This window comes from Pezoporus occidentalis, unplaced genomic scaffold (assembly GCF_034315485.1).
Source record: "Pezoporus occidentalis ecotype Australia unplaced genomic scaffold, CSIRO_AGI_Poc_V1 ctg16, whole genome shotgun sequence".
Classification (NCBI taxonomy): Eukaryota; Metazoa; Chordata; class Aves; order Psittaciformes; family Psittacidae; genus Pezoporus; species Pezoporus occidentalis.
In genome coordinates this window covers 3,658,687-3,672,990 of record NW_026913425.1, presented here as the reverse complement: position 1 = coordinate 3,672,990, position 14,304 = coordinate 3,658,687, and the positions used below count along the sequence as shown (strand labels likewise).

At 42.4% G+C, this 14,304-nt stretch overlaps 2 protein-coding genes across 4 annotated transcripts in view; one reads left to right on the top strand and one right to left on the bottom strand.

The window, feature by feature from the left end:
* Nucleotides 1–1,269: 1,269 nt before the first annotated feature.
* SCAMP1 (secretory carrier membrane protein 1) overlaps nucleotides 1,270–14,304 on the top strand; it is a 39,235-nt gene continuing 26,200 nt past the window's right edge. For 2 of the 3 annotated variants that reach the window (XM_062612354.1, XM_062612355.1), the window contains exon 1: nucleotides 1,270–1,495. In XM_062612354.1, coding sequence (XP_062468338.1) covers nucleotides 1,439–1,495 — 57 coding nt within the window. In that variant the 5' untranslated portion in view covers nucleotides 1,270–1,438. The remainder of the gene's footprint in view (nucleotides 1,496–14,304) is intronic. The other variant, XM_062612353.1, reaches the window with a different exon arrangement.
* LOC134160335 (laminin subunit gamma-1-like) lies at nucleotides 7,496–8,620 on the bottom strand. Its single transcript, XM_062612272.1, is given in 3 exon segments — nucleotides 7,496–7,906; nucleotides 7,909–8,143; nucleotides 8,541–8,620. Coding segments are annotated over 3 exon segments (726 nt in total).

Here is a 14,304-nt window from a genome sequence, read left to right as displayed (position 1 = left end):
CAGGGTAAGAGTATTGATATATGTAGAGCCAGTTAGGTACATGAAAGTGCTAACATGCTGAGTCAGCCTTCAAAAAGCCCTGGACAGTGTGTTAGCCTATGATTATTTCATGGGGAAAAAAACAAAAAAAATATCGTATTTGAATGCCAGAAAGTTAAAAGGCCAGTTTCACTCTGATAACAATTTCTTTTTGTCTGACCTAAGAAACCTTTTTTCCTTTTTTTAAAATTTAAATCAAAATTTAAATATTTATGTAAAAAGCATGTAAAGCAAGTCAGGATTCATTGGTTTTAGTAGGGTTGCATCAACACAGACTGTTTGGTATCAAGCAGATGGCATTTGAGATTTCAACTAAAGGTTCTTCAGTGCTTCCAACAGCTGCTCTCATTTATTTGCATCATTCGGACCTGGTTCTTCAAACTGCAGTGTCAATATTTCTGAGGAAGCATTTGAAAAAGTTGAACACTTCCAAGAAGCCCTTTTGATGTGTCCACTCATGGAAGCAGGATTTTGTGACCGCGGTTCAAAGCCTACCTACAGCCCTTCGTAAGCCATACGCTTGGTAAGCCATTTATCATGCCAACAGAAGAGAACAAGAGACCAAGTCTGCGTTTTACCAAATAAGCCTCAAGTTTGAAGGCTTCCTTTCTGCCATCATTTCACTGTCCATGCGAGACGGGCTGAGTCGGGGAAGGGTGCAGGAAAGCGGAGTGCTCGCACCTCCTCTGTTGGCTACCGTCTACCATGGCACCGAGACACGGTCAGCAAGTCAGGGCACACCGGCCCAGCCGCCACCTCGGGACTGCCCGCCCGGGCGCTGCTCTCTGAGGTGAGGTATCCCGCCCCGCCATGGCCGCGGGTCACGTCCGCACGCCCCTGCCACCAGTCTCGCCGGGCCCTCCTTCCCCCGCGCCTGGTGCTGACAACACATGGCGGCGGAACAAAGCCCCCATCTTTCCTCATCATCCCAAGTGGAGCGGCGACGAGCGGCCAACAGCCCCGACCACAGTAACGCATCAGCCTTCATCCACCCTGGGTATGGCCCCTCCCAAGCCTCCTGCCGCCCTGCCCTGCCCTGCCCTGCGCTGCCCTGCCCGCCCGGCTCGGCTCGGCTCGGCTCGGCTCGGCTCGGCTCGGCTCGGCTCGGCTCGGCTCGGCTCGAGGAACCGGCTTTCCCGTGACCTGCCTTAGTCCGGCCCCTCGGCGCTGGCACTGGAAGCTCTCCTCCCCTGTAGGGCCGTCCCGCCCTGCACCTCACTTCCGGGGCGGCCATTTTGGGAGGTGGGCCGCCCGTGGCTGGTCGGTAGCGGGGGGCGGGCTAGGTCTCGGATTGTAGCGACAGCGGTGGCGGGGGGCAGTCTGCGAGTCGGTGAGTGTTGGGGGCGCTGCAGGGCTAGGGCCGCCACCCAGTGATAACAGCGCCTGTCTGCCCCCCATCATGTCGGACTTCGACAGCAACCCGTTCGCCGACCCGGACCTCAACAACCCCTTCAAGGTGAGGCTGCGGGCGACGTGAGCCTTCCTGGATGTCGCGGCGGCGGGAGAGCCCGCTGCGCCCAGCCACGGGCAGCCCGGGAGGTGGGGGAGGGAGAGGCCCCGGCCCTTCGCGGCGTGAGGGGGGGCGGCTCCCGCTGCGGGAAGTGGGGAAGGGCCGGCGGCAGTCGTGCTGTGGCCTCGGGACTGGCGGGCGCTGGCTGGCAGTGGTGAGGGGGCCTGCCCCCCGCGGGTTTGGAGCAGGGCGGTGAGGAGGGCTGGTAGGATAGAAGCGGCTTCGGAAGCCCTAGAAACGGGCAGAGCCGTTTTACAAGTTCAGGTTTGCGCGTGTCCTGCTGTTGATAAGATTAACGCAAATCGTGTTTCAGATGCGTTATTTTGGCGGAAAAAAAAATACAGGTTTCTTTATTTTGACGGTAACTTTGTGTATATGATACTAATGCGGTCTTTTTTCTCCATTTTGACTGACCCAAATAGTTACGCTTAGTGAATTTGCCCCGGTTTTCCCCTCTAGCCTCCTCCAAGCCCCTAGGAAGCTTACTTGCGGTTCTGAATTATTTCAGAAACATGCAGGGTACTAGTGGCCAGGTGTAAGTTCCATCCTGCTTCTCAGGATACTGCGTTGTAATGTACACTAAAGCTTTTAATTTTTGCACTATTGACTTGTCATACAGCTGAGAATTGTTTCTTCACCTACTGTTCTGGCTTGGGCTGTCAAAATGAGCTAACCTCCTTGGATGCTTCCCCTCTTTATATGTTTTTTTTCTTTGTTATTTGAAGCCAGCTCAATTCATTTATTGAGCTACTTACTTTAATAATCTCACTGAGCTTTTTTTTTGCTGCATTTTATTGCATGCTGACACTTTAAAGTGTGCTGATAGTGTATGGCTGTGAGTTTAGGTTGTCAGCTAGAATAATTAAGCTTTTTAAAAATTGAGCTGTCACATTTCAAAGATACTTCTGTGCAGTTAGCTGCTGGAAGCATAGTGTTACTGACATTTATTAATTGGAGCATTGTCTGAATCATTAGTTTAGTTTTTATGGTCGTAAAATTCAGTTGATTGTATTCCTTAAGCTAGACACTGTGTTTTTGCACAATATTGTACACAGTGCAGTGACCTTGTGGATGAACAGCAGCCCTGGCATTGAGGTTGCTGCCAACTGTTCTTTTAAATGCCTTTTGGCATCAAGCACTGAAAAAGTGTCATTGTTCTAGAATGTGTCTTCAGCAACAAAAACGTGATGCTTTTCCTCACCTTTTTGTAGCTGTTACAAAAATAACATCTAGCAAAATGTATTGTGTATAGATACACAGAGTGGTTAGGGGTATTGGAAGGAGTATAGTTGCTCCTGAATCACTCATCGGCCCAGGTAACTTGTCCCGTGTAGTGTTTCTAAGACCTAAGGTATGGACCTACATTAACCATACTTCCAGTTTGAAGACACAGCTTAAAGTGAAATAGTTTATTCCAGTTTCTCTTCAGGGAAAGACTTTTGTCGGGCAGAATCCACGCTCTATTCATCTAGAATGTGTCATGATGAAAGGAGTCTACAAGAACTTCTCTGTAACTTGAAACTCACTGTCAGACACGCTTCTGGATTTCTTTTATTTGCAAAAATTGGTTTAGGAAAGTTGTACACTTTTTCAGAGGCTATTTTTTTGCATTTCATTCAGTCTTTGCTAACTTATGTCGCATTCATTGCCCACAAAAAGTGATCTTGCATACCTTTAGTCATCCACACACTTAACTTGAAAGGGCAGAGGCCTCATATAAGCCAAACCTTGACTGCCGTTTCCTTTCAGCTTTGAAATTAGTGAGTATGAATGCATGTCTGCATTTAAGTTTTGTCTGACTATGTATTTTAACATACCTTATACACAGAACCAGTATTTCCAGATGGACCCTGACAACCTAAGTTATGTTGACTGAACACCTCATTCCAATGTACTCATATTTTTATTTGTCTTTGCTTGATAATTTTGTTAGGTGGGATTAGTTGTTTTCCTTACTTTTGAAGTCACTTTGTGTGCTAATGTAGAATCACAAAGTAGTATGGCAGAGGGGGGACTGAACATATCACATGGAAGAGCTGTTGCAAGGGTCTATAGATAGATCCTTCTTAAATATTTTGGTTTTACTAGTTGTCTGTGATCTGTTTGTGAGATTTCCTGTAACTATTCTCATGCATTTTAATAAAAGGATTTCAGCTGAGATTCTTGCTTGATGTTGAATCAAATAAATGATGTTCCCTGGGAAGATAAAGGTAAAGAGGAAACTTATAGTTTGCTTAGTATTTTGGGCAGTTAATTGTTTTGGAAACCTAAAATTAAATTATGTTTCTATTTTGGTTCTACTAGAAGTAATGAAATTTGTAAAATAGAATTTCTTGTTTCAAATATTAGCTTGCTTAGCTTGATTGTATAATATTGTTGATTTTGAGACAGTGGCTACTTAACTCTTAAAAAAAAGAAAAACCAAAACTTGAACTGAACCCAAAGGCTAATAGTATTCCTCTGTAAATAGCTGTCCTTCACATGCTGTACCAACAAAACCAAGAGATGGTTCGGTTTGAAAGACAAGAGGTAATGAAACAAAGATAAATAACATAACATTAAAAAGGTTTGATCATATTAAAGTTGTGCAGAAGAAAATGCATCCATGTACCATACAAATGAAGGTACAATAATCCTGCGATAATATGATGTAGCAGCATTGTGAAAAAATACCCATTTGGTGTGACCTCAAGTATCATAAATGAAAGCAGGCCAATAATGAAAGCTGTTTAATTTCTTTCACTTAGAAGCAGTTGTCATAGTTTGTGAGTATGAATTCACACTTGGTCAAGTTATTACTGAGAAACAGTTCTACAGCACCCACGCAGGGTGAACAGAGCAGATAGGGTGATGGTAACTGCATTCATCCAAGAGTCTAGAGTGCTGGACAAGTCCATAGAGAGGAATCAGATCTTAGCTCAAGCTTGAAAGCCATCTCAGTGTCAGGATGAGGCCCAGTGAAAGTAACCAGGTCAGCCAACAGTCCCGTGATGACTGCGCAAGTCCTTAGCGATGAGGTGCGTCTGACCAGCTTGGGCCAGTTTGGGCATCCTCAGGGTGGTGACAGGTTATTTTTTTAATAGACTAACCCAGCAGAAATAAATTTTGTATGACAAAGGCAAATTTCTAATGTAGCTGTCTCCTTGTGCTTTTTTCTTCTTTCTTTTTTAAATGTCATAAGATCGGAAATAGTTGTCATCTTGGGTGGTGATACAGTTACAAAGGTTCTGAAACAGCAGTCTCTTGAAATCCAGTGTAAATTTCATATAATCTGCAACAATTCAACACTTCTACAATAAAATATGTTGATTCTGGTTTTGGTTGTTATTTTTTAAAATTATTTTTTAGTATAAGTGTGTGATACTAAGAGAAGAAATTCTTTTTTGTTTTTTTTATTAAGTAGAGCTATGAATTTCGCAGACCTTTGTGGCTTGGCTGACAGACTGTAAAAGGTTTGAGGGCTGGTTAGTCATTCAAACATATGGAACAGTTACTTGTAAGTGACTGTAGAAACTGAGTTCTGTTATGAATTCTGTTGGTTTGGTTCATCTGATGTGTTCAGAGCTCTGAGCAGGTGGGGATATTTGATACTATAGAAATTAATGATAGGACTGAAAACTAATACGTATTTTTGTTTAAATGTGAATGGTGACCTTCAGGTAAAAGCCGAACCTCTACATGATATGCATGAAGATTTAAACAGAGTGGCCTATGTCTTACTCAGTTTTAGTGTGGAAGGACACAATCATGAAAACCTCAGATGTATGTATTGTTAATTATATGAGTAGTTTCTTTGGGTGGGATTATGTATGCAAACTGTGGTTACTTTCAAGTCGGTGGTCCAGAAAGGCTGCCATTCTTGTGTGGATGTCAGAGATGCTCTAAGATACCTAAATCAGCGTTAGGCACCTGACTTGCTCTCACTGAGGTCACAGGATTACTTGAGTCAGTAGAGCTAGATATATGTTAAGTATTTAAATTTACTGCAAAGGTAATTCCAGTTATAAATTGAATATTACGCTTAATCTGACTCATGTGAGCACAAATTAATCTAGCTGGTTTGGCGGGAAGTGCAGGCTGGAGGTTTTATGCTGAAGCTAATGATTCAGATGACTGCTACCTTGTTTGGCAGCAGAATCTATACGGTTAACATGTTGCTTCCTCAAGTGAAGTTAAAATGATAGAAATTTACAGGAAGAAAGATAATTGTTAATTATTTTGGAAGAATCAAGTGTTTCTGCAGTATTTGTACCTTAGCATTCAAAAGTTTGGTAGTGTGCCTATATGCATAACTGAGTTTTTGTTCTTTTGTATGACTATGAAATATACCCAGTTAAGTTGTCTGGCTTTAAAATAGCCAAGCACATAAAATATTTTTCTGACTTTATTACTTGGTTTCCCTTCATGGCTTCAAAATTTATAAATCTCTCTAAACCTTACATAATTTAATGCTGCACATCACAGTATTGGAAGTGCCCTTTAGCTGGGCTACATAGTAGTTAGCTTCAAGAGTACACTTCATCAGTGCTGTAACCTACACTGTAATCTATTAAAACTAAGGTGTTTTAATAGATACTTAGTATCAGTCAGAGTTGCATTTTCTTTCCAGATTTTTGTTGAAGTGTTAGCACATACAGCCATTAGTAGTATTATTGCACTATATGCTGAGATTCAACGTTACAAAGAGGAACACAATGTGTTTCAGAGCAGAGGAAGGACAAATACTTGAGACTAGCTATGAGATGGAGATTATGTTTTTAGATGTCCAGCTCTCCATTGCAGGGTGGGGCTGACTAGCCCTGACTTCTCTCCGACTATCTTCCCAGTGTTGAGGTAGTCAGAGAGCTGGATCTGGGGAAGGAAGAGGGCATGTGTGTTAAGGCACTCCATAGCCAAACAACTGCTCCACCACTCACCAGGGAAATACCTCGCACCCCCAAGTGCACCCTCAGGGTTTTTCAGTGGACAAGTGATGTCCCTCAGGGATCGGTGTTGGGACTGGTCTTGTTTAACATCTTTGTCGCTGACGTGGACAGTGGGATTGAGTGCGCCCTCAGCAAGTTTGCCGATGACACCAAGCTGTGTGGTTCGTATGATAGGCTGGAGGGAAGGAATGCCATCCAGAGGGACCTTGACATGCTTGTGAGGTGGGCTGATGCCAACCTCATGAGGTTTAACCATGCCAAGTGCAAGGTCCTACACCTGGGTCGGGGCAATCCCAGGCACAGCTACAGGTTGGGCAGGGAAGAGATTCAGAGCAGCCCTGCAGAGAAGGACTCGGGGGTGTTGGTTGATGAGAAAATGAACATGAGCCGGCTTCGGTGTGCGCCTTGCAGCCCAGAAAGCCAGCCGTATCCTGGGCTGCCTCAAAAGGAGCGTGACCAGCAGGTCGAACGAGGTGATCCTGCCCCTCTACTCTGCTCTCACGAGACCTCACCTGGAGTATTGTGTGCAGTTCTGGTGTCCTCAACATAAAAAGGACATGAAACTGTTGGAACAAGTCCAGAGAAGGCCCATGAGAATGATCAGGGGACTGGAGAACCTCCTGTATGAAGACAGGCTGAGGAAGTTGGGGCTGTTCAGCCTGGAGAAGAGAAGGCTGCATGGAGACCTCACAGCAGCCTTCCAGTATCTGAAGGGAGCCTATAGGGATGCTGGGGAGGGACTCTTCGTTAGAGACTGTAGTGACAGGGCAAGGGGTAATGGGTTAAAACTTCAACAGGGGAAGTTCAGATTGGATATAAGGAGGAAATTCGTTCCTGTTAGGGTGGTGAGGCACTGGAATAAATAGGTTGCCCAGGGAGGTTGTGAATGCTCCATCCCTGGCAGTGTTCAAGACCAGGTTGGATGAGGCCTTGGTTGATATGATTTAGCGTAAGGTGTCCCTGCCCACGGCAAGGGGGTTGGAACTAGATGATCTTAAGGTCCTTTCCAACCCTAATGATTCTATGATTCTATGGATGGGGTGTTAAAACAGCCAGATGGCAAAGTCTTCTTGATGTCTTCCAGGTTGCTAATGTCTGTCAGGATCTCTTCAGTGTCCCTGTTGTAAGCCTGTATTGCATCATCTTGCTTCCTGGCTTCTCTCTCAAGAAAAGACACTTTCTGGTCCCGGTCACTGTCTTTCGTCTGGTCTGTGGCACTGTTCAGGGTACCCTCAATTTCACTCAGTTTGTTCAAGTCCACCATCTCCAGTTGCCCTACCTGGTCCAGCAGGTCATTAATGACAGAAAGCAAGCTGCTCACAGGGCTCTTTGCTTTTCTTCCATTGTCTTCTGCCTCCTGGGCAGCCTGTGAGGCCATGCTTGCCATCATCATATCCTGCTCAGCATCATCCTGCTTCCGCTTCAGCTCTTTTTTTCTGCATTCTGTAGTTGCTTCATCATGTCATCCACTTCCCTGGCCAGCCCTGTCACATCAGCAAAAATCTTGTCAGCTTTGGCTTTGGTAGCAGCAGCTTTCTTCTGAACAGTGCCGGTGATTTTCTCAGCATCATCTGCTTTAGCCTTGGCTTCGCGGGCATCTGCAGCAGCATTACCAAGAGGCACCTCTGCCTGGCATGTTTTATTGTTGGCTTTTGGTAAATGTGTATCCCTGTGTTTGAAAGTCCCACCACCCATTGCTCTCAGTGTAGTTTTTAACAATTCATTGTACTGTTTGATTTTCCTAGAGGCTGGTGCATGGTAGGAGATGTGATATACCCACTCAGTGCCATACTCTGGCCCAAGTGTCTATAAGGTCATTCCAGAAATGAGTCCCATTGTCTGATTCAGTTCTCTCTGGGGTACTGTGTTGCCACAAGATTTGTTTCTCAAGGCCCAGGATAGTGTTCCAGGCAGTGGTGTGGGGCACAGAGTATGTTTCCAGGTGTCCGGTGGTTGCTGCCACCATGGTAAGCACATGGTACTTGCTGTGGTGGGTTGGTGGGAGTGTGATATAATCAATCTGCCAGTCCTCCCCGTATTTATACTTCAGGCATTGCCCTCCATACCAGAGAGGCTTTAACCATTTGGCTTGTTTAATTGCAGCACGTGTTTCACAGTCATGAATAACCTGGGCAGTAGTGTCCATTGTTAAGTCCACCCTTTGATCACGGGCCCGTCTATATGTTGCATCTCTGCCCTGGTGGCCTGAAGTGTCATGGGCCCACTGAGCCAAAAATAATTCACCCGTATGTTGCCAATCTAAGTCCATCTGAGCCACTTCAGTGTTAGCAGCTTTATCCACTTTTTGGTTGTCCTGGGTTCAGCAGTCACAGTCATTTTTATCCTTCTTAGAAACTGGTGCTGCTGTGCAGCAAACTGACTTGATTCACCCTCTCCTTCAGCAGTTTCTGCGACTTGTCGCTGGGGACTCCATACAGCTGCCTTCCACCTCCAATGCTTTCCCACAATACGGCAGGACCCATCAGTAAACAAGGCGTATTGCTTTTCACTTTCTGATGGTTTGTTATATGGTGGGACCTCTTCAGTATGCATCACCTCCTCCTCTGGTAACATTCCAAAATCTTTGCCCTCTGGCCAGTCCATGATGACTTCTAGAATTCCTGGATGACTGGAATTTCCTGTTCAAGCTTGTTGTGTAATTAGCGCAGCCCACTTGCTGCATGTAGCATCAGTTGCATGATGTGTAGAGGAGACCCTGCCTTTGAACATCCATCCCAGCGTGGGCAGCTGGGGTGCCAGGAGGAGCTGTGCTTCAGTGCCAGTCTCTTCTGAAGCAGCTCGAACCCCTTCATAGGCTGCCAGTATCTCTTTTTCAGTTGGGGTATAGCTGGCCTCAGATCCTCTGTATCCCTGACTCCAAAAGCCGAGGAGTCGACCTTGAGTCTCCCCTGCAGTTTTCTGCCAGAGTTCTCCAGGTGGGACCATTCTCCCCAGCTGCAGTGTACAGTATGTTTTTCACATCTGGCCCGGTCTGGACTGGTCCAAGGACTACTGCATGAATTATCTCTCGATGGGAAATAACATAATGAAAAACACAAGACTATATTTCTAGGGAGGTCTTGTTTTGTGTGGCCATAGGCTTTAAAAGCTTTAGGACGAATTTGGCCTTGTGAGCCTCTGAAGTTCTTTTTGGTTTCAGAGGCGGGGAATTGAATTGTCTTGCTCAGTGGCTCAGAACCCTTTTAGCTCTGCTACTGTGAGATACTGTGGTGTATAACAGGCATTGCTTGACAGCCAAGTGTAAGAAAGCCCAGCTGGCTACTTTTACACTATTTAACAGAATTTAACAATTCTGTTTGGTCAGTGCTAAAGTGAAAGTTTTTTGAGCATCATTCTGTGAGGGGAGTGGGAAATGGCTGATCAGCGAATGAGACGTTAAACTTCAAATTGTGAAAGAACTATTGTAGTGGTTACTCAGATTTTTATTTTTTTTTATTATTAGAAGTACTAAATAGTCTTTATTTTGCCTATGAGCCACTAGTTCCCATAGGTGTAAGCTTTGAGGACGGTATTTTGTAGTAGTGGTTTTTAGCAGTAGTTTAGAATGTATTGTAAGGTTTCCTTCACACTGTTAAATGTAAACTGTTTATACTGCTAGTGTGCTATTAGGATAGTGAAACATGAAATCTCAATTTACTTGCTTTTATGAAGTTTCTGTACCTTGACTTGTTCTTGGGCATGGGGTGATGAAAAAAGAAACAAAGCATGAAGAAGTGGCAAGGTTTGACACTGCATTAAAACATCAGTAGTTTCTTGAAACTTCCATGTGCAGCTTTCTGTGGCATGAAAAAGGAGGAAGTCTTTGGGGAATTTAGCTGTTTGATTTATATTGTTTACTGAACATGTGCAAATTGCAGTTTCAGAGGTTTAATCTGGTGGGATGTAGTGTTGTTATGATACTGACAAAACCATCCTTCATGTGCAGGCTTTTGTCTTTTTGAAGTGTCAGGTCCTGATCTAAAAAATTGAAACCTAACAGTTAACAGGGAGGAAAAAAAAAGCTATTTTTTAAAAAATTACTCATTGCTGTCCAAATACTTTTTCTTTTTCTTTCCCCCTCACCATTTTGTTCTTCAAAGGTAGGCTTTGTCAGAAATACCCTCCCAAAAATGCTCATGAGGACATATTGAAAGCAAAATATATTATACGGAGAGTTTCAACTGAAACAGCAATAGCTTTAATTCCTCTCCAGAACTCATTTATAGAAAGTGGAGTGGATAGTTTGATCAAGAAATCAAAAAACATACTTTTAGGCATTTTTTTATTGTGCATTTTTGCTTAATTTTCTGAGCCAGTTGTGTGATCTTAGGAAGTACTCAACAGTGAAGTACAACTCTTACCATTAAAAAAACAAACAAACAACAAAACCCAAAACCAAAGAACAAACTAAACCAACCAAGCAAACAAAACAACCCCAGACCTCAGGATGAATTCTTACTGAGAAGTGTACATTTGGTGTTACTCATATATAGAAAAGGCTAATATGAAGTGGGTATTGGGAATAAGTTGTGGTAATCAGTAGAGAGCTTAACTTGAGATGAAAAGTTTACCCTTTTCATAAAAGAAAACAAAGCCTTTTAGTGGGAGCGGTAGGGATAAGAAAGTTGGTTAAGATTGACTTTGCTAGATTTGTGGATCTGATCTCCTGACTTCCCCAGGGTGGATATACCAGTCTGGATTCACTCCTGGTAGACCTCTGGCTTCTGCTTCTATTCTGTATACAGTCAGAGTTATTTTAAGGAAGTTAAGAGGATAAGATTGGGGTTGTGCTTCTCTTGCTTTCTGGGAAGTTCCATCCAAGCACAAAAAGCAACAGGGAAAATGCCTAGCTAGGTGTTTATGGAACAGTAAATGCTGAAGATATTTGCAAAGTGAAGGCTGATTGATGTCAGTAACTGGTAAAGCAGTTAGGTCAGATAAACTTACTTGCGGGGATCTTGAAATAAAAAAGGATTCTATGGTGGCAGAGCTGAAGGGGGGTAAGCCAATGACTGATGAGGGAGGTAGTAGGATTGGTACAGTGAATTGACAATATAAAGAGACTTCATCTGCTAAGATGCTTTGTGATGAGAACTGTTTTCTCAGTTTGGATTTCAAGTACTCCACTCATTAAGAGTTCTTAACATAGAACTTAATACAGAACTGAGGCAAAAAACAAAGGTTTCTACAGTCATCTTCAGTAGATTAATCTTACGGAGCTACATAATTAATGCAGTATTTCCATGTTTTATTTTTCTGATTTCATTCACTACAAATGATTAAACGTCTTCTTTTTAAAATCCTTTTTTGCATTCATAGTATATTGTTTCTCCTTAGTCTCTTTTTCTTAGGACTAATCAGGTGTACCTGTTAGTATACTCAGATTTTTGGTGCTGCCCTGTAAATTCCATGGAACTCTGAAAAACCCCAAAACAGAAAAAAAAACAACCCCCCCAAAACCCCACACTTCTAAGTGCATCATTTCAATTTTATGCTTTTTCCAAGCAACAAGATTGTTGTATTTTTTTAAATGTGCGATACTCTGGGTACCCAAGTCTTAGAAGATACTTAGTTGTTGTTCTTACTTGCTCTTTCAATCAGTGTTAAAAATTTATCTTATTATCCTATTTCCTTATAGTTACCTTTTTTTTTCTTTTTTTTTTTAATTGTAAAAATATCTTACGAATTTTCCCCTGTTCCTTTTTCCAACAGGTTGTTTTTTCTATTTAGGCTATGTGATTTTTATTTGAAATTCTTGTTTTCAGTTGCTAATGTGTTGTAAAACCATTATAATCTCTATACAAATCAGTGTTTATAAACTCTGTTTCTTGACCTCTGCAATATGATGTTGCTTTTACTTCCCTACTAGTCATTGGGAGCAAACTGAGAAATACTGAAGTAAATATTCTGTGCAGAGCACTGGTGTCACCTAGTTCCACTTAGGGAAAAAACACAAGCACATATTATCATTGTTATATTTTTAGCCTTTTTTTTTTTCTCTCTTTCCTTACATGTTATTTGTGCAAATGATAAATGCTTTTGCCTTTTTGATAGAAGAAAAGGTGTACCTCAAAAGTGAGAAATTTTCAGCAACTTGGACAACAGTTTGGAGGGGGTGAGTCCTAGCTCACTACTTTCTCTTTGTTTATATCAGAACTAACAATGTAAACGTAGCGAAGGTGTTTTAAAGAATATTACTGGGTTCTGTATGCTATCAAAGCATGTCAGTCCTGGTGGAACAGTGCTGGACCTATGCTGGTGAACAGTAATAAAAAGAATTGCTATGGATGTATCTACTTGTCAGTCTTTAATTTGCTAATCTCTTGTGTATTAATGAAACCTGGTAGTTTATGGCTAGTTTTGGTCTCCTAGACAACAGAGGTCCCTGTTCCCTTTAATTTGTTTTTCAAAAAGCTGTAAAAACTTTCATAGAATGGATTCTTCTGCTCCATTTTAAACATTCTCACTTGTAATTAATTGTGTTTGAGCACCCTCTGTGATGATGACTGGGTATTCAGTTAATTTTATCTATGTTGGAGTGATGTGAGCATAATTTGTTAACTTGGCACAGGAGGCATTTTTAATAGTTCTGTAGATGTTCTTGGCAATGTGAGATAAAATGTGTTTTCTGGTTTTGGCTTGTTTCTGTACGGTTTTGGTGTTTTTTTTTTTCTTTTCCAACTGACTTTTTTTGTATTCTTGATGTTAATACTGAGGTGCTCTTGAACCTGACCCCTGGTGATTCTGAGTGCGATGCTAATCTTTGCTTTTCAGATTGACATGATAGGAGAGAGACTACAAGAAACAGTTAAAATGATAGTTTAGAAGGAAATCAGTTAATTTTTTTCTGGTTTCTTAAAACTCCAGTCTCCTGAACTAATTCAGATCTTGAAAATGTCATCTGAAGTGAATGTGTGTGCCTAAAATACGTCAATAGCTACAGTAGCTGGGCATGAATAATGGCCTGTTTTTAAATTCTGTTCTGAGGTTGCTATCACTAATAGTATTAAATAAAAAGATAAGAAACTCAGGGGGCTGAAGTGGCAGGAGTTTGGGTGAGATAAAGCTGGAGAAGGGTGTGTGAATTGCAGGGAGAGAACAAGGAGCTGGACAAGATGGGAATTACAGGGATCAGCACTTGAAGTAGCAAGAACTGGAACTGGCCAGGTGGCTGAGGAAACTCAAGTTGTGGCAAGGAGTTAGTGCAAGGGCAGCTCTAATTTGAACATAGCTTTCCTCCTCCTGAAGTGGGGACTGGACATTTTGCAGTTGCTGCATTCGGTGACTGACTTTAGAGTATTTAAAGCATGTCCCAGAAATTCCCAATCTTCAGTATTTGCAGTGGATAACCTGATTTTTAATCACGTAAATCATGCAGCAAGTTGAGGTCTCTGGATATTTGATGGTTACTGCTACTTAATATTACCCCAACCCCCACCCCCCCCCGCATCCCCAAACTGAAAAATAGTGCATTTTAATTTTATTATCTGAGTGGAATATCAAATATGGAAAAATAAGTTATGCCAGCCTAGATTTAATTATTCTTGTAGAATATTAAAGGTTTTACTCACTAGAATATACCTGGTCATGCAGCATAAAAATTTGATAGCATTCATTTAAATGCCACTTTTTCTCTAGGTATGTGGTCCTGCACAACATTTATTGTATGTGTTCATTATTCAAACCCTGATTAACTCTAAATTCAGTGGTTTATTATTCAGCAGTGAGTATGAGTGCTGCACAGTTTTGCCTCACTGTATTTAGGTTAGTTGGCATTTGCCCTATTTTTAAAATGAGATGCAGTCAGTGTAGGGTAAGTGATTCGAAGTA